Source organism: Petromyzon marinus, chromosome 66 (genome assembly GCF_048934315.1).
Source record: "Petromyzon marinus isolate PM22_M1 ecotype Great Lakes invasive population chromosome 66, UKy_Petmar_22M1.pri1.0, whole genome shotgun sequence".
Lineage (NCBI taxonomy): Eukaryota > Metazoa > Chordata > Hyperoartia > Petromyzontiformes > Petromyzontidae > Petromyzon > Petromyzon marinus.
This window is the reverse complement of record NC_133732.1, coordinates 2357746-2377746: the sequence shown is the minus strand read 5'-3', so window position 1 is coordinate 2377746 and position 20001 is coordinate 2357746. Positions and strand designations below refer to the sequence as shown.

General features: G+C 50.1%; 2 protein-coding genes across 2 annotated transcripts; both read left to right on the top strand.

Moving 5' to 3' along the window:
- The first annotated feature begins 662 nt into the window (after positions 1–662).
- LOC142906501 (complement C1q tumor necrosis factor-related protein 2-like) lies at positions 663–7039 on the top strand. Its single transcript, XM_076054395.1, has 4 exons — positions 663–1663; positions 2288–2459; positions 2801–2863; positions 4987–7039. Exons 2-4 carry the CDS (start codon positions 2288–2290, stop codon positions 5481–5483), a joined length of 732 nt encoding a protein of 243 aa, XP_075910510.1. The 5' UTR covers positions 663–1663; the 3' UTR covers positions 5484–7039.
- Positions 7040–14299: 7260 nt separating this feature from the next.
- Positions 14300–18414, top strand: LOC142906484 (complement C1q tumor necrosis factor-related protein 5-like). The gene is made up of 3 exons (XM_076054365.1): positions 14300–15581; positions 15906–15968; positions 17850–18414. The coding sequence occupies exons 1-3, from the start codon at positions 15419–15421 to the stop codon at positions 18344–18346; spliced, it is 723 nt and encodes a 240-aa protein (XP_075910480.1). The 5' UTR covers positions 14300–15418; the 3' UTR covers positions 18347–18414.
- Positions 18415–20001: the final 1587 nt, after the last annotated feature.

Below are 20001 nucleotides of genomic sequence, written 5' to 3'. Positions count from 1 at the left end.
TTAGCACGGTTGACTACGTATGTTGCGAAAAAAGTTGAACGTGCATACACACGTGTCACAGCATGGAAAGAGGTGGCGGCGGCTGATTACAGAGGCCTTCATCCAGCAGCGGATAGTCCCTGGCTGATGGTGATGACGGTAGCAGTAGAGGCGAGGGTGAGATATCACACACACGAGCCCGCGCGTGCGTGTTTTGGTCACAATTCGAGAAATGCAATAAGCGGACAGGATCAAACTAACTCCATCGCGTGTTCTCAGTGTGTTTCTATCAAAGTGAGTGTATAAGGAGCGGTAGTGTAGCGGTTAGGTCTACGCCATACTGGGAACCCGGCGAACCGAGTTCAAATCACGGCCAACATCGGTGATTTCGAGTATCTAAACTGGCCCGCAGCCTCCGCGAAGTCGCCTGTCTCAAGTGAGTAGCTGGTGCGGGATGTAAAATCATCGCCGCTAGGGAGACAAAGGCAACCGGGCGTGGTGCTGACCACCCACCCCCTCATGTGCCATGCCGGCCTTCATACGTGCTCGCGAACAGCTCTTGCCCCTACAGTCTATTACAGGCTATACAGGGGCAGTCACGTGCGGTAAGGCGAGGCAGGGGAGGCAGAGCCTCACCTGTCATACTGCAATGGAAATAGCTTTACTTCAAGTACAAAAAAAAATCATTAAATAGAATGAAAAGTATGATTTCCACACTGATCTGTGTTATAAATATAATTTCTGTATGAATCCAATAATTTTCATAGTCAAAATCGCCAATTTTGCCGAGCTCTGCTGCAAATGCAGAAAGAGACGAGAGGTGAGGCAGCGACGAGCTCAGCCTCCCCTCTGATTGCGCAACCACTCAGAAACTGGATGGAGCGCAGGCAATAAGCGCATGCCTGTTACTATCTCAGTATGTCACCAATGTAATGTTTGTAGACCCCTTCATTGCATGTCCTCGCCTTCCATAGTCCAGGTAACTTATTTCCCGTATTATGTGTATAGAGATATTTAGACTCGCTGGTCTCGTCATGAAACTGCATTGAAAAAGCACCAGGGGAGGCAGCTATCACATCTGCCTCACTGAGGGGGACGTGTCAGACACGCCCCCCTCAATGAGGACACGCCCCTTCACTAAGGACACGCCCTCCTCAGTAAGGGAACGCCCCCTCAGTGAGGATACGCCCCCCTCAGTGAGGACACACCCCCTCAGTGAGGACACGCCACCCCTCAGTGTGTAGATCTGGCTCTGATACTAGCCAGTGCCTCCCCACCCATTGACCTCACCGCACGTCACTGCTAAATATCACCACTAAGGGAGATGAAGGCGGGTGGGCGTGGTAGTGCTGGCCACCCACCCCCTCGTGTGCCACAGTACCAGCCTTCATAGGCGCTGCTACTTCTCGCTCTAACAGCCACTTGACCCCGGCAGTCTGTTACAGGCTACACGGGGGATCTTTGTCTTTCTTGTTTGTCCGCGCGCGTGTTGACTGTGACGTAACGCGTGGGAGGTCTGGACTAAGTTGGAAATGGAGGACCACGTGACTCAAGCAATGTTTAAAAGAGGAGACGGGGGAGAGGATTCCAGTGACTTGGTGACGAACGCTGAGCACCGACAACCTCCGATTAGCAGGACGCTCAGCTGCTACGTACGGTGGTCCGAAAGAAAATTCAGCGTACCGTAAGTATAAAGACTCACACAGAGATCCATAGACTCATCACACCAGACCCAAAGAATCATCACACACAGACCCATAGACTCAAAAAAAGGTCCCATAGACTCACATAGAGACGAGTAAACTCACACATAGACCCACAAACTCACACATAGACCCCCAGACTCACACAGACCCATAGATGCACACAGAGATCCATAGCTTGACACAGAAACCCATAGACTCACACGGAAACCCATAGACTCATCACACATACACCCACAGACTCACACAGGGACCCGTAGACTCACAAAACGACCTTACACTCACAAAGAGACACATAGACTCAAACAGAGACCCACAGACTCACAGAAAGACCCATAGACTCACAAAGAGACCCATAAACTCACATAGAGACGAGTAGACTCACACAAGGACCCACAGACTCGCACAGAGACGAGTACATTTTCACGTGACGATGATACATCATTGAACTTTCATTTGTGATGGGCAGGGCGCTTGTGAAAAAAAGAGCGACTATATAGCAGCTCATTTGTAAATTACTTGGTAAGATAAAATTATAGTTCGTAGTTTAAATCCATCCTGTATACCAGGCGAGCTAGTTAACATCTCGCCAATGCTGCCCCCAGATGTCCATCTCGGCCCTGCCACTGTTGCTGCTGCTGCTGCTGGAGGTGGTGGTGGTGGTGGGAGCCCAGCAGGAGAGGACCATCTGCGCGGGCATCAACGGGATCCCCGGGCAGCCCGGAGCCCCGGGGCAGCACGGGACCCCTGGGGCCCCTGGGAGGGACGGCAGAGACGGTGAGGGGTCGGGGTCCCAGAGACCCCCCACGGTGCGCTCGTGGTGCGACGCGATCACTCGCTCGCTCACTCGTTCACTCGCTCACTCATTCACTCACTCGTTCACTCAATCGTTCACTCGTTCACTCATTCGCTCACACGTTCACTCACTCAATAGTTCACTCACTCAATAGTTCACTCACTCATTCACTCAATCGTTCACTCGCTCATTCTCGTAGGAGAGTGTCTCGTGTGGAGTGGAGTGAGATGAGCGGGGAGAGACAGGAGAGTGCGTGGAGGCGAGTGATGTGAATTGAGAGTGGCTTGAGGAGTGGACGAGCCATGCTTTGTTCTTCTCGCAGGCACTACCGGAGCACCCGGAGCCAAGGGAGACGTCGGGGCTCGAGGCTTGACTGGGGACTCAGGTGGGACTGTGACACTGACTCGTGTGGTCCTAGCAGCTGATTCCATATATTTATTTTATTACCAAGTAATCCTCACTAAGCTATGTGTAGTGGCATAACGTGCGTAGAGATTGCAAACAGCATTTGCATTCATGTACGGGTTGCAGACAGTGAGGTCACCTCCGGACGAGTAGGTGAAGGCGTGTGGCCTGGGTGACAGCAGACAGAGAGACGCCAGCAATTAGAGAAAGAGGCAGCGATTGGCTGGCTGCAAATTCAAACGCGGGGTAGGTGCCACGGAGGCGAGAGATAGTGGAGATAAGGGGGAGAACACTTTCAAGAGACGCCAGAGGATGCCGGCTTAATGAGGCCCATCTGAGGGCACTTAATGATGAGGGGGATAAAAGGGGAACGTGTGAAGCAACGGGGTTGAGTTGGTTGGAGATGAAGCAGTGAACAGTATTCAAGAGAAGTCCGGGACCTTGCCCTCCACACCTCGTCCTCCCCAGCGGTGATGGCTGAGCCCCCGCTGGTGAGCACAGGCAAGACACGCTAGCAGAGGAGAGGCGAGCATAATCTTTAGCCTGAGTGTGATAGGCTAAAGGGGTTAGAAGCGAGCAGAGCATACAATTAGAGTGTCTGTGACAGGTTAGGAGAGCGGGGAGTAACAGGCTAGTGGAGCAAGAGAGAGTAAGCTCGAAGTAGCAGGCTAACGGAGGAAGAGAGGAAGAGTTCGCTACAAGAGTGCGTGTTGTTGAACGTGAGGAGCATCTGTGTGGGATTCTGTGAATAAAGTAACACAGGAAAAAATGACGAAGTTTTCCACGTGAATAAACACCACACTACAAATGTAGCTCTTGGTCAGAAGCGACCTGGCCACACGTAATGTTAGCTCGATGAAGCGGGCTTTTCATCACGTGGACATTTAGTCAACTAAATACATTTCTAAGTATGGAAGGATGAAAATTCGGAGGATCCGGTGAAAAATCCACGCAACCACGGGGAGAGACGCATGCAAACTCCAAATAAACAGCAGGTGTCAGGATTGCGATCAAGCACACGACCTCCTGTAAACCAAGCGAGGTAGTTAATGTCTAGCCACCAACAGGCTGCATGTGCCATGGAGCAATTCATCACTTCTCTTATTATTTTTTACGCGAAGTTAAAAGACACCAGAAGGGGCCAATCAACTCAATATAATCGAGGTAGGAAATGACCGAGCTCACTGTTCTATTTAATTCACTACGGTTGCTTGGAGATGTTAACTCCCTCGTCTGGTACACAGGAGGTCGTCGATTCGAACACAACCCTGACGATTCCTGATGTTTATTTGGCGTTTGTATGTTCTCTCCATGGTCATGTGGATTTTTCTTCAGGTCCTCTCGTTTTCCCTTCAACGTTTAGACTTTAGAGTATTTGGCTGCTACAATATGCCACGTGATGATATCAGCCTTTTAATTGTCGACAGGCAGGTCGCTTCTAAAAATATGGCAACACAGCAGCTCAGTGGACCTTATACCTGGTAAAATAACAAGTAGTTTAGTTCCAAGTTTAGTCCATGGGCTCTATGTGTTCTTATGTTTTGGAAAGTATAGCTCACTAGGTATACCGTGTATAGCTGTAACATCACCCCATGCTCTGGAAAATATACCTCATTAGGTACACCGTGTATAGCCAGAACATGACCCCCATATTCTGGAAAACAGAACTCACTCAGTACACCATGTAGAGCTGAAACACGTGTTCCATACAGACACGTCGGGCAAGGTTTTCCTGTAGAAAATTCAAAGACGGTTGTCACAGGACACGACTCAATTGTTGGGATAAACACACAAAAATCAAAGACCCCCTATATGGCCTTATCAGACTGTTGTGGCAAGTGCTGTTCGTGAGCACCGATGAAGGCCGGCACGCCTTTGTCTCCAAAGTGGCGTTGTTAACACATCACACTTGGTAATAATTTGAGGATGAGTCGACCGAGGGAAGGAGTCCCAGGACCGGTTCAGATAATCATCACTCGTGTTGACCATGAGCGGGAATCGAACTCGGGTCTCTGCCGAGTGTATAGCGGTAACCGCTACACTACCGTGGGGTGACACATACACATGCACACGCCGTGCGTTTGGACCGTGTTGTCCACCTAGGTCTGCCGGGAAAGCTGGGCCCTCTTGGCCAACCGGGGCGTGTGGGGACTCCGGGAGTCCCAGGTGAGCAGGGCGACAGAGGCGAGAAAGGCGAGCGGGGAGAGAGCGGCGTGGGGCCCAGGTCGGCCTTCTCCGCGAAGGTGGGCGCTTACACGCCGGCGGCCGGCTCCCCCGTGACGTTCAACGTCATCATCACCAACCCGCAAGGCCACTACAATGCCGGCACGGGGAAGTTCACCTGCGCCCACCCAGGCGTCTACTATTTCATGCTGTACATGCATGCCCATGAAAAGCACCTCGTGGTTATGATCATGAAAAACGGGAAGGTCATCTCTAAGGTGTGCGGTGAAAAATACGACGCAATAAGCGGCAGCGTCGTGCTGAGTCTCAAGGCCGGAGACGAGGTTTGGCTGGAGTTGGAGGCTCCGCACATTAATTTGTTCTTCAACGTGCACAGAGACGCCGTGTTCAGCGGCTTTTTCCTGTACCCTGAGTGAATCGTTTTTGTTTCCATCAGCGCATCTGGGAAAACAGATTGGGAACACATTCACTCACACGCACGCGCATGCACCCCCCCCCCCCCGTGTTAAACAAAGCTTTTGGGCAACATCTCAGAAAAGTACCCAGCAAAAATCTGCAAATGTGCTCGGCTTGCCCAATGCTGAGGTAATGACTGCTAATTTTCGGATGGGAAATTTTCTCACCAGAAGAAAAATAGGCCCGGCACTTTTCTCAGCCACCTTTCTCCTTGTCCTCCAGGGTGTCTGGGCGATATATTAATCGGTTAGACAACGCAGAGAGGCATAGCAGCTTGCACCAACTGAAAAAGTCCTGAAACCTCAGCAATTTTCCCATCCGGCATCGGCAGTGAAGGAGGAAATATTTCAATTCCAGCTGATAGCTGTGAGGGTTGCTCATTTCTAACAAGGGAGAGAGAGGAGTTCGGATCCATTTTCTCTCCCATGCAATTCCTCAATTTTTTTTTTATTCCACGGCAACAGAAAGAAGGACAATAGCTTGATCTGGAATTCTGATCATTTTAACAAGATTTGGAATGTATTGATTATGCCTTGGTTCGTTATGCACAAGGACGTGAACAAACTGTGGCGGATAATACTTCATTGACAACCAAGTACAACCAACTCTTAAAACTCTCAGCGACTGTAATAGCACGCGAGTACAAAACCCTGCAGTTCACCGACTTCACCCAACGACCCCGCGTGTCGACAAGGACGGAACACCGCATCGACTTAAACAGATAGAGACCACCGCGAGGAACGTTCACAACAACCCTGACGCACGCCTCCACTCCTGGGTGACGAGGCAACGCACCAGAAGCCCAGGATATGCAAATTCACCGTCGAGGTCGACTACATAGTCATGGGTGCGACAAGGATGTCCTCTCACTCCCACATTATTCAACATCTATTTTGAACACGCAGTTCATGAAGCCTTCAATAGCTGTACCGGAGAAATTTAAACTTGGTAAAGATGCAATGGGAGGCTGATCGATGCCCGGGTGCGGTCAAGGGATGGCTCCCTGTTGGTCAACCACGTTATGTATGCCGATGATTTGGTAATTGCTGCTCATTCAGAGGAGGAGTTGGAGACACTGCTGCTTAATCTGGAGCTTGCCGCTAAGAGGTGGGGCCTTACAATCAGCCCCACCAATACTAAGCAACTGCCTGGGTATTTTGTACCATCGGACACTCCACGGCCACAACTCCCAATCGGTGATGGGGTAGTTGTGGAGAGAGTGGAAAGTTTCCCATACCTGGCGAGTGTGCTCATGACCGGCTCTTGTTTAGCAGCAGAGGTCTCACTCCGAATCAGTCGAGCGGCAATATATTTTAATCAGTTGCATAACGCTGTGTGGAAGCTACCTGGTCTGTCGCTCCGCACAAAGCTTCAGGTCTTCTCGGCCACAGTCATTCCCTCCCTTTTCCATGCTTGCGAAACGTGAACACCCCTAATGGAACATCTTCGCCCGTGATAAATATTTAGGCTGGCCTGCTTACAATCCATCCTGGGTTGAACCAGGCTGGATTGTGTGAGGAGCTCAAAAATCTTTGAAAGATGTGGACAAAGTCCCATTGGTGAGCTCCTCCGGCAGGCAAGGCTACGTTGGCTGGGCCATGTAGCCTGCATGCCCAGTCACCGCATGCCTTAACAGCTTTTGTTCGGCCGGATAGAGGGGGGTAAACAGGCGTGGCATGGGCTAGAGAAAAGATGGAGTGATGTGGTACAGGAGGACGCGGAGCTGAGTGGACTTGCCGATGACTGGTACCAGCGGTGTCAAGATCGGCCTCTGTGGAGGAGGCTTGTGAAGGACGCTACTGGGCAGTGGAGACAATCACCCTCTTGCAACAACGGAGGGTGGAGGATCGATGCTCTCAATATCGAGCGGAGCACCGGGTGGCTAAATCACAGCAAGTTGGCATAGTAGGGGGCATCAGCCAGTCGTCTCAGTCAGTCAACCCGTGGCACCTGCTGGGTCTGCCCCGTGACCTCCTGCCAGCAGGCGTTCGACACTTCACGTGGCCTCAAGGTGCACCTAGCCTGGCACAAGCGTCGTGGTGACATCACCGTCACTTAGTGGCGAATGGCGGTTGGTGTTGTTGTGTGCATGTTCATGTGTTGTGTGTATCTATATGATATGTGCATGTGTATGTATCTGTATGTTTCTTTGTTCCTGTGTGTGTACATGTGTGTGCATGTTCATGTTTCCAGCAAAAACCACCACCTATCTCCTCACTGGTGCCAGATGGTAACGCTGTGGTGGATGTGAGCAATGCCATCCAGGAAAGGACAATTCCAAAATTGCCGATACCCGCTAATGGTGGTTGTAGCCACCATAGGTCCAAAACCAGGGTTTTGGACGGGTGTGAGGGGATGATACAATACATATACCACTAAAATACATGTAAAAAATCTAACTAATCTTGTTCCGGAGGTCCCGGGGGGAAAAGTATCTATGACAACTCCTGGCCAAACCCAATTTGTTGGAGCCAGAGGTCTGAATCATTACCATTGGGGTTCCTCCAGAAACAGCAAGAAGCAATTGCGAGTGGCCACGTGGAATGTTAAAACGCTCACTGTGGAGGAAAGGCTGCCACTCCTCTGTCGGGAGCTGGACTGGTACCACCTGGATCTCTGCGGCATTCAGGAGGTCCGGTGGACTGGCTCCAGCCACTATGAGGTGTGGACAGTCCTCTACTCGGGGCAGAAGACTGCCAAACAACAGGGAGTGCATTTTCTTCTGAACAAAAGAATGTAGGGGGTATGGGAGCATAGAGGTGAGGTGTGGGAAACTGGAAGCCCCAGGCCACTGTGAGCTCTCCTTCCCTTCAATCAAAGGCAAGGTATGGTGGTCGTGGTTATTTATGCCCCCACCAAAGATGAACATCAGTGGAGGGATGCAGGCAAGGCCGATGAATCAGATGCCTTTACAGACCTCCTGTTACAGGTGCTAGCTAAAGTGACCCCTTGAGATATAGTCTTCTTGTTAGGTGGCTTTGAGTCTCGAGTGGGTCATGATGCTGGCACCTGGTCTGGAGTGATTGGAAGTCATCGGACAGATCATCTAAAAAACAACGGTTGGAGGCTGCTATTTTTTTGTGCAGCCCATGGGCTTGTAATTACCAACACACTGTTCCAGCATCGGTGCATTCACACAGCATCATGGATGCATACCGGGTCCAATCAAGAACATCTGCTGGACTACATAATGATGGAAAAGTGGATACGCGCCCATTTCCTTGACACCAGGCCCAAACGTGAGGCTGATCTGCCCACTGACCATCGGCTTATCATTTCTAAGATGTGCATGCTATTCTTCCACTCCGGTAGTGGGTGTACATCCAGGGACCTATTCGAACAAAGAGCGGCCTGGTCTCAGCTATCTCATGAAAGTTGCAAGTGAGAATTTCATGATCACTTGTAGCTGGGGTTTGGACCTTCCACCATTCCTGATGCCGAGGGGAAATGGGCGAGTTATTGGACTGTGGCTCATGCAGCTGCAATGGCTGCTTTGGCTGCACTGTCCAAATCTCCCCAGAGACCCTGGCGGACAGAGGAGGTGTTCAGGCTGGCTGAGAGAATGAGGAGGCTTACCACAGCCTTCTCTCATAGATTTGGAGAACCATACAGCGCTGCAAAGATGGGTGTTGGTCACGGGTTGCTAAGGAGATGGAGTCTGCCTCAGTAATACCCGATCACAAATAACTGTTCAACTCCATGAAGAAGTAACTTCTAGTGCCACACCTATCACCATCATTAGGGTGTTGTATATGCCATTTTCAAGAAATTATATGAAGAGTGATATCGCCTACTTTTCACGTAATAGTTATCTTTTTACATATATATGGATTTAGCGTGTTCTAAAAAAACACCCAGTAACTGAGGCCTGTGAACTCCTCCCTTGAAACAACAAGGGCAAAAGGCGCACCCCCTGCTGCTTTAGCAGCGTCCCGAACACAAAGGAGACGGGCATCGTAGAGGTTACTTACTCACAAGCCTTTGCTTGAAAAGTTATAATGTTTGGATTGACCACCACCGTGAAGGAATATTTTCCAACATTATGGTATTAAACGTTAGCTTGATGATAGAATGTGCTGTTATATGGCGGTGCAGCCCAGGAGCAAAAGGTTTTCATAGTGACTATTTGGCAGAAATCTTGACTTAAAGCTTTCGTGACTGCAGGAATTAATATTATTGGGTCTTTCGGAAAAGTCACGAAGATCGGTTGAAAGAAAAATAATGTTTTTTGATCACAACACAAGCAATCGTGATCAGGTGGAGGAGAGAGGGGGAAAGCTGCTGATGCAGACTGTTTTAAAAGGTTTGAAATGGGTGTAGCCCAAGGGTCATAAACGAAGTGGGCAGGGCTAGTTATGTTAATGTGACCGGACAGTGGCCTCCACAATGAGGGAGCGGAGGCGGCTATGTTAATGTGAGATATTAGCATGTTAATGGCAGATCGCAGAGCAGCAATGTCGAGCTCGGCGTGCGAGGTGGCTGTGTTAGTGTGGGAAATTTAACCTGACCACCCAGCTCGACGACGCTAACTGACTGCATAGCTGGCTGACTATCCAGCAGTGGCGGCGTCGGGCGATGACAAAGATGACAGCAGCGACGACGTCGACGACGAGGACGACTTCCACGGCGAGACGACCCTGATTCCCACGGACAGCCCCGAGCTCCCTCTCTCGCCCCCTTTTATACTTCCAGCGGGATCTGGCCACGCCCTGGCCACGCCCCCCTTCTCGAACCTTCTAGCTGGTTCTGAGAGCTCAAACATGGATTGCTTCCATGACCCTTGACCCAGTTCTTCCCCTTGGGTGGAAACACCCGCAATTGCTACTTCTAGTCGCCAGTCGGCTCTGATACACTACATTTGCATGGGCAATATTGTTGGTGTTTTGATGATAATGTGTTCGGGGAAGTTGACATTAAAGTTACTTAGATTAAAAACAGGTTTCTGTGTGCTTCTTTCCTAAACTCGTGCATCATTGTCGTAATAACGAACTGTATCCTGCGGTGAGATCTGAATCCCAAGACCTGACACAATTGCACAGGTAATTGTTAAAGCTAAGAACCATTAACGTTAAAGCAAGAATCGTACATGTTGAAGCAAGAATCATTGGCATTATCACGATTGGTGAAACATAGCCCGAGACAACGAGAGAGCCAATAGTACATTTTTATTTCATAATTGTACCTATTTTTTATTTATTATATTTTTTAAATCACAATATTTGCAACAGGGAAAAAAGGTGATATGATCTACGACCCCCAGGAACAGGTTTGTAGATTTGCTGAGCATTTCTGTGAGGTCTTAGGGGAGGGTAAGTCCCTCAGCCTGGAAAACATCATCGGGAAAAATAGGAATGACCATGCTGAGGCTGTCGTGCCTCAGATATTGGAAGAAGTAGTCATCTTGATTTGATGCTTTCGTGACTGCAGGAATAAATACTGTTTGGTTATTTAGGTAAAATCACGAGCAATAGTCATCAGATATTCACCTGATGACGATTGCATGTGTTGAGATCGAAACGTCGTTATTTATTTTGTTTTATTTCCACCTACGTAACTTTACCGAAAGAACCAAAGAGTATAGAAGAAGTCATCTCCTGTGAGTGGCTGGCTAAGGTGCTATCTGTTGAAGAAGTACAGAAGGTGATCCAAAATCTGAGAACAAGAAAAGCACCAGCCAGAGATGATCTCCCAAGCGAAATTCTGAGGGATGGTGGCGTTTGTGAGAAAACTTACATGACATCATAATAACAGTCTGGACAAGCTGACGGGTTCTGCAGGATTGGAAGGATGCCCTACAGGGGCAATTCCCTCTTCAGTGTTGCGGGAGAGGTCCTGGCAAGGATTAATCAGCCAGGCATGCTGAGGTGAGGCTTGTGGAGCCCAATGTGGTTTCAGGAAAGGGCCGTATGCACAGATGCTATATTTTCTGTCCGTCTGCTACAACAGAGGTGTAGGGGATTCCAACAAAACCTACATCTCTCCTTAATTGACCTGGTCAAGGCCTATGATACTATCAGTAGGCCTGGGCTCTCGGTTGTTCTTCTATGCTTTTGAAGTCCGTGACTCTCTGCTCAAAATTATTAAGGGTCTTCATGAATGTGGGCAGGCCCTAGTAAAACTACGTGGCCAGGAGTCGGAGCTTTTCGCTGTTCACCTTGGGGTATGACAGGAATGTCCTCTGGTTCTAACATTATTTAACATCTATTTCTACCACGTAGTTTGTGATGCCAACGATGGCCGTACCGGAGGAATTTCTCTCTGGTACAGATACAATGGGAGGCTGATCGATGCCCACGTGAGGTCAAGGGATGGCACCCTACTGGTCAACCATGTTATGTATTCCGATGATCTGGTGATTTCTGCTTACTCAGAGAAGGAGTTGGAGGCGCTGCTGCTTAATTTGGAGCTTGCCACTAAGAGGTGGGGCCTTACCATCAGCCCCACCAAAACTAGGCACCTGCCTGGCTATTTTGTGCAATTGGACAATTCACCCCCACAGCTCGCAATTGTTGATGGGGCAGTTGTGGAGAGAGTGGAGAGTTTCCCATACCTGGGCAGTGAGCACATGACCAGCTTCGGATTCACAGCAGATGTCTCACTCTGAATCAGTCGAGCGGCATTATCTTTTCATTGGTTATGTAATGCTCTGTGGAAGCTACCTGGTCTGTTGCTCCACACGAACCTTCCCATCGGCTCGGCCAGTCATGCCATCCCTTCTTTACGCTTGCGAAACGTGGACCCCCCCTTACGGAACATCTTGCCAGGTTAGAAACATTAGGCTGACCTGCCTATGATCCATCCTGGGTTTAAACAGGGTGGATTGTGTGAGGAGCTCACAAAAAATCTTTAAAGATCTGGAAAAAATCCATCGGTGAGCTCTTCTGGCACGCAAGGCTGCATTAGCTGGTTCATGTAGCCCGCATGCCCAGCCACCAAATGCCTAAACAGCTTTTATTCGGCCGGATAGAGGAGGCTAAACGGCGTGGCAAAGGTGAAAAAAGAGATCGAGTCATGTGGTACAAGAGGATGCGGAGCTGAGTGGACTTGCCGATGGCTGGTACCAGCGGTGTCAAGATGGGCATCTAAGGAGGAGGCTTGTTAAGAATGCTATTGGGCAATTGCACTCCAGCAACAACGGAGGGCAGAGGAGCGATGCTCACAACAACACGCGGAGCACTGGGTGGCTCAAACACAAGAAGTTTGCACATAAAAGGGCACAGATGGTGCATCAGCCAGTCATCTCAGTTAGTCGACCCATGGCACCCACTGGATCTGCCCGTGATCACCTGCCAGCGGGAGTTCGAAATTTCACGTGGCCTCAAGGTGCACATAGCCTGGCGCGAGCGCGGTGGTGATGTCACCGCCGCTTAGTAGCGAAAGGCGGTTGTTGTTGTGCACGTGCAAGCACACGTGTGTGTGTGTGAAAGTTTCCTTCCCCCGCACCTTCGATTAGCACGGTTGACTACGCATGGTGCGAAAGAAGTTGAACGTGCATACACACGTGTCACAGCATGGAAAGAGGTGGCGGCGGCTGATTACAGAGGCCTTCATCCAGCAGCGGATAGTCCCTGGCAGATGGTGATGATGATAGCAGTAGTGGCAAGGGTGAGATATCACACACAAACGCACGCACGCGCGTGCGTGTTTTGGTTCCAAATCGAGAAATGCAATAAGCGGACAGGGTCACACTAACTCCATCACGTGTTCTCTGTGTTGCTGTCAAAGTGAGCGCGTGAGAGCGCGATAGTGTAGCGGTTAGCTCTACGCCACGCTGCGAACCCGACGACCCGAGTTCAAATCACGGCCAACATTGGCTCTTTCGAGAATCTAAACTGGCCCTGAGCCTCCGCGAAGTCGCCTCAGTCTCAAATGAGTACCTGGGACATAAAATCATCGCTGCTGGGGAGACAAAGGCGACCGGGAGTGGTGCTGACCACCCACCCCCTCATGTGCCATGCCGGCCTTCATACGTGCTCGCGAACAGCTCTTGCCCCTACAGTCTATTACAGGCTATACAGGGGCAGTCACGTGCGGTAAGGCGAGGCAGGGGAGTCAGAGCCTCACCTGTCAAACTGCAATGAAAATAGCTTTACTTCAAGTACAAAAAAAATCATGAAATAGAATAAATAGTATGATTTCCACACTGATCTGTGTTATAAATATAATTTCTGTATGAAGCCAATAATTTTTATAGTTAAAATCGCCAATTTTGCTGAGCTCTGCTGCAAATGCAGGAAGAGACGAGATGTGAGGCAGCGACGAGCTCAGCCTCCCCTCTGATTGCGCAACCCCTCAGAAACTGGATGGAGCGCAGGCAATAAGCGCATGCCTGTTACTATCTCAGTATGTCACCAATGTAATGTTTGTAGACCCCTTCATTGTATGTAACCTTCCATAGTCCAGGTAACTTATTTCACGTATTATGTGTATAAAGATATTTAGGCTCGCTGGTCTCGTCATGAAACTGTATTGAAAAAGCACCAGGGGAGGCAGCTATCACATCTGCCTCACTGACGGGGACGTGTCAGACACGCCCCCCTCAATGATGACACGCCCCCTCACTAAGGACACGCCCTCCTCAGTGAGGGCACGCCCCCTCGGTGAGGATACGCCCCCCTCAGTGAGGACACACGCCCTCAGTGAGGACACTCCACCCCTCAGTTTGGAGATCTGGCACTGATACTAGCCAGTGCCTCCCCACCCATTGACCTCACCGCACGTCACTGCTAAATATCACCACTAAGGGAGATGAAGGCGAATGGGCGTGGTAGTGCTGGCCACCCACCCCCTCGTGTGCCACAGTGCCGGCCTTCATAGGCGCTGCTACTTCTCGCTCTAACAGCCACTTGACCCCGGCAGTCTGTTAAAGGCTACACGAGGGATCTTTGTCTTTCTTGTTTGTGCTCGTGCGTGTTGACTGTGACGTCACATGTGGGAGGTCTGGACCAAGTTAGAAATGGAGGACCACGTGACTCAAGTAATGTTTAAAAGAGGAGACGGGGGAGAGGATTCCAGTGACTTGGTGACGAACGCTGAGCACCGACAACCTCCGATTAGCAGGACGCTCAGCTGCTACATACGGTGGTCCGAAAGAAAATTCAGCGTACCGTAAGTATAAAGACTCACACAGAGATCCATAGACTCATCACACCAGACCCAAAGAATCATCACACGCTGACCCATAGACTCACAAAAAGACCCATAGACTCACATAGAGACGAGTAAACTCACACATAGACCCACAAACTCACACATAGACCCCCAGACTCACACAGACCCATAGATGCACACAGAGATTCATAGCTTGACACAGAAACCCATAGACTCACTGGGAGACCCATAGACTCATCACACATACACCCACAGACTCACACAGGGACCCGTAGACTCACACAGACCTATAGACGCACACAAAAATTCAAAGTCGCACACAGAGACCCGTAGACTCACATAAAGACGAGTTAACTCACACATAGACCCACAGACTCACGCAAAGGCCATAAACTCCTCAACCAGTCGCACAGACTCACACAGAGAGCCATAGACTCACAAAACGACCTTAGACTCACAAAGAGACCCATAGACTCAAACAGAGACCCACAGACTCACAGAAAGACCCATAGACTCACAAAGAGACCCATAAACTCACATAGAGACGAGCAGACTCACACAATGACCCACAGACTCGCACAGAGACGAGTACATTTTCACGTGACGATGATAACACTACATCATTGAACTTTCATTTGTGAGGGGCAGTGCGCTTGTGAAAAAAAGAGCGACTATATAGCAGCTCATTTGTAATTCACTTGGTAAGATAAAATAATAGTTCGTAGTTTAGATCCATCCTGTATACCGGGCAAGCTAGTTAACATCTCGCCACTGCTGTCCCCAGATGTCAATCTCGGCCCTGCCGCTGTTGCTGCTGCTGCTGGTGGTGGTGGTGGGAGCCCAGCAGGAGAGGACCATCTGCGCGGGCATCAACGGGATCCCCGGGCAGCCCGGAGCCCCAGGGCAGCACGGGACTCCTGGGGTCCCTGGGAGGGACGGCAGAGACGGTGAGGGGTCGGGTCCCAGAGACTCCCCACGGTGCGCTCGTGGTGCGACGCGATCACTCGCTCGCGCACTCGTTCACTCGCTCATTCATTCACTCACTCGTTCGCTCAATCGTTCACCCGCTCACTCATTCGCTCACACGTTCACTCACTCAATAGTTCACTCACTCATTCACTCAATCGTTCACTCGCTCATTCTCGAAGGAGAGTGGTTCGTGTGGAGTAGAGTGAGGTGAGAGGGGAGAGGCAGGAGAGTGCGTGGAGGGGAGTGGAGTGAATTGAGAGTGGCTTGAGGAGTGGACGAGCCATGCTTTGTTCTTCTCGCAGGCACTACCGGAGCACCCGGAGCCAAGGGAGACGTCGGGGCTCGAGGCTTGACTGGGGACCCAGGTGGGACTGTGACACTGACTCGTGTGCTCCTAGCAGCTGATTCCATATACTTATTTGATTTACCAAGTAATCCTCACTGAGCTATGTGTAGTGGCATAACGTGCGCAGAGATTGCAAACAACATTTGCATTTATGTACGGGTTGCAGACAGTGAGGTCACCTCAGGACGAGCAGGTGCAGGCGCGTGGCCTGGGTGACAGCAGACAGAGAGACGCCAGCAATTAGTGACCGAGGCAACGATTGGCTGGCTGCAAATTCAAACGCGGGGTAGGCGCTACGGAGGCGCGAGACAGTGGCGATAAGGTGGAGGACGCCGGCTTAATGAGGGCCATCTGAGGGCACTTAATGAGGAGGGCGATAAATGGGAAACGTGTGAAGCAACGGGGTTAAGTTGGTTGGAGATGAAGCAGTGAACACTTTTCAAGAGAAGTCCGGGACCTTGCCCTCCACACCTCGTCCTCGCCAGCGGTGATGGCTGAGCCCCCGCTGGTGGGCACGGGCAAGACACGCTAGCAGAGGAGAGGCGAGCAGAATCTTTAGCCTGAGTGTGATAGGCTAAAGGGGTGAGAAGCTATCAGAGTATACAGATAGAGTGTCCGTGACAGGCTAGGAGAGCGGGGAGTAACAGGCTAGTGGAGCAAGAGAGAGTAAGCTCGAAGTAGCAGGCTAGCGGAGGAAAAAAGCAAGAGTTCGCTACAAGAGTGCGTGTTGCTGAACGTGAGGAGCATCCGTGTGGGATGCTGCCAATAAAGTAACACAGCAAAAATAGACTAAGTTTTAGACGTGAATAACCACCACACGACAAATGTAACTCTTGTTCAGAAGCGACCTGGCCACACGTAATGTTAGCTCGACGAAGTGGACTCATCATCACGTGGACATTTAGTCTACTAAATCAATTTCTAAATATGGAAGGAAGAAAATTCAGAGGATTCGGTGAAAAATTCACGCAACCACGGGGAGAGACGCATGCAAACTCCATTATAACAGCAGGTGTCAGGATTGTGATCAAGCACACGACGTCCTGTAAACCAAGTGAGGTAGTTAAGATCTAGCCACCGACAGGCTGCATGTGTCACAGAGCGATTCATCACTTCTCTTATTATTTTTACGTGAAGTTAAAAGACACGAGAAGGGGCCAAGCAACTCAATATAATCGAGGTAGGAAATAACCGAGCTCACTGCTCTATTTATTTCACTGCGGTAGCTTGGAGATGTTAACTCCCTCGTCTGGTACACAGGAGGTCGTCGATTCGATCACAACCCTGACAATTCCTGATGTTAATTCGGTGTTTGCATGTTCTCTCCGTGGTCATGTAATTTTTTCTTCGGGTCCTCTCGTTTTCCCTTCAACGTTTAGACTTCAGAGTATTTGGCTGCTACAAAATGCCACGTGATGATATCAGCCTTTTCATTGTCGACAGGCAGGTCACTTCTAAAAAAATGGCAACACAGCAGCTCAGTGGACCTTACACCTGGTAAAATAACAAATAGTTTAGTTCCAAGTTTAGTCATGGGTCTCTATGTATCTTCATGTTTTGGAAATTAGAGCTCACTCGGTATACCGTGTATAGCTGTAACATCACCCTATGCTCTGGAAAATATACCTCATTAGGTACACCGTGTATAGCCAGAACATGACCCACATATTCTGGAAAACAGAACTCACTCAGTACACCATGTAGAGCTGAAACACGTGTTCCATACAGACACGTCGTGCAAGGTTTTCCTGTAAAAAAACAAAGACATTTGTCACAGGACACGACTCAATTGTTGGGATAAACACACAAAAATCAAAGATCCTCTATATAGCCTTATCAAACTGTTGTCGCAAGTGCTGTTCGTGAGCACCGATGCGTTTGGACCGTGTGGTCCACCTAGGTCTGCCGGGAAAGCTGGGCCCTCTTGGCCAACCGGGGCGCGTGGGGACTTCGGGAGTCCCAGGTGAGCAGGGCGAAAGAGGCGAGAAAGGCGAGCGGGGAGAGAGCGGCGTGGGGCCCAGGTCGGCCTTCTCCGCGAAGGTGGACGCTTACACGCCGGCGGCCGGCTCCCCCGTGACGTTCAACGTCATCATCACCAACCCGCAGGGCCACTACAATGCCGGCACGGGGAAGTTCACCTGCGCCCACCCAGGCGTTTACTATTTCACGCTGTCCGCGCATTCCCAAGAACACTATCTCGTGGTTATGATCATGAAAAACGGGAAGGTCATCTCTAAGGTGTGCGGTGAAAAATACGACGCAATAAGCGGCAGCGTCGTGCTGAGTCTCAAGGCCGGAGACGAGGTTTGGCTGGAGTTGGAGGCTCCGTACATTAATTTGTTCTTCAACGTGCACAGAGACGCCGTGTTCAGCGGCTTTTTCCTGTACCCTGAGTGAATCGTTTTTGTTTCCATCAGCGCATCTGAGAAAACAGATTGGGAACACATTCACTCACACGCACACGCATGCACCCACCCCCCCCCCCCCCCCCCCACGTATTAAACAAAGCTTTTGGGCAATATCTCGGAAAAATACCCAGCAAAAATCTGCAAATGTGCTCGGCTTGCCCAATGCTGTGGTAATGACTGCTAATTTTCGGAAGGGAAATTTTCTCACCAGAGGAAAAATAGGCCTGGCACTTTTCTCAGCCACCTTTCTCCTTGTCCTCCAGGGTGTCTGGGCGATATATTAATCGGTTAGACAACGCAGAGAGGCATAGCAGCTTGCACCAACTGAAAAAGTCCTGAAACCTCAGCAATTTTCCCATCCGGCATCGGCAGTGAAGGAGGAAATATTTCAATTCCAGCTGATAGCTGTGAGGGTTGCTCATTTCTAACAAGGGAGAGAGAGGAGTTCGGATCCATTTTCTCTCCCGTGCAATTCCTCAATTTTTTTTATTTCACGGCAACAGAAAGAAGGACAATAGCTTGATCTGGAATTCTGATCATTTTAACAAGATTTGGAATGTATTGATTATGCCTTGGTTCGTTATGCACAAGGACGTGAACAAACTGTGGCGGATAATACTTCATTGACAACCAAGTACAACCAACTCTTAAAACTCTCAGCGACTGTAATAGCACGCGAGTACAAAACCCTGCAGTTCACCGACTTCACCCAACGACCCCGCGTGTCGACAATGACGGAACACCGCATCGACTTAAACAGATAGAGACCACCGCGAGGAACGTTCACAACAACCCTGACGCACGCCTCCACTCCTGGGTGACGAGGCAACGCACCAGAAGCCCAGGATATGCAAATTCACCGTCGAGGTCGACTACATAGTCATGGGTGCGACAGGGATGTCCTCTCACTCCCACATTATTCAACATCTATTTTGAACACGCAGTTCATGAAGCCTTCAATAGCTGTACCGGAGAAATTTAAACTTGGTAAAGATGCAATGGGAGGCTGATCGATGCCCGGGTGCGGTCAAGGGATGGCTCCCTGTTGGTCAACCACGTTATGTATGCCGATGATTTGGTAATTGCTGCTCATTCAGAGGAGGAGTTGGAGACACTGCTGCTTAATCTGGAGCTTGCCGCTAAGAGGTGGGGCCTTACAATCAGCCCCACCAATACTAAGCAACTGCCTGGGTATTTTGTACCATCGGACACTCCACGGCCACAACTCCCAATCGGTGATGGGGTAGTTGTGGAGAGAGTGGAAAGTTTCCCATACCTGGCGAGTGTGCTCATGACCGGCTCTTGTTTAGCAGCAGAGGTCTCACTCCGAATCAGTCGAGCGGCAATATATTTTAATCGGTTGCATAACGCTGTGTGGAAGCTACCTGGTCTGTCGCTCCGCACAAAGCTTCAGGTCTTCTCGGCCACAGTCATTCCCTCCCTTTTCCATGCTTGCGAAACGTGAACACCCCTAATGGAACATCTTCGCCCGTGATAAATATTTAGGCTGGCCTGCTTACGATCCATCCTGGGTTGAACCAGGCTGGATTGTGTAAGGAGCTCAAAAATCTTTGAAAGATGTGGACAAAGTCCCATCGGTGAGCTCCTCCGGCAGGCAAGGCTACGTTGGCTGGGCCATGTAGC

What these genes read in the sequence shown, in the direction of transcription:
- LOC142906501 (XM_076054395.1), top strand. Translation starts at nt 2,288, where the DNA reads ATGTCCATCTCGGCCCTGCCACTGTTGCTGCTGCTGCTGCTGGAGGTG. An exon ending in TGGGAGGGACGGCAGAGACG is followed by an intron (nt 2,460 to 2,800) that starts GTGAGGGGTCGG and finishes TTCTTCTCGCAG; the next exon opens with GCACTACCGGAGCACCCGGA. An exon ending in AGGCTTGACTGGGGACTCAG is followed by an intron (nt 2,864 to 4,986) that starts GTGGGACTGTGA and finishes TTGTCCACCTAG; the next exon opens with GTCTGCCGGGAAAGCTGGGC.
- LOC142906484 (XM_076054365.1), top strand. Translation starts at nt 15,419, where the DNA reads ATGTCAATCTCGGCCCTGCCGCTGTTGCTGCTGCTGCTGGTGGTGGTG. An exon ending in TGGGAGGGACGGCAGAGACG is followed by an intron (nt 15,582 to 15,905) that starts GTGAGGGGTCGG and finishes TTCTTCTCGCAG; the next exon opens with GCACTACCGGAGCACCCGGA. An exon ending in AGGCTTGACTGGGGACCCAG is followed by an intron (nt 15,969 to 17,849) that starts GTGGGACTGTGA and finishes TGGTCCACCTAG; the next exon opens with GTCTGCCGGGAAAGCTGGGC.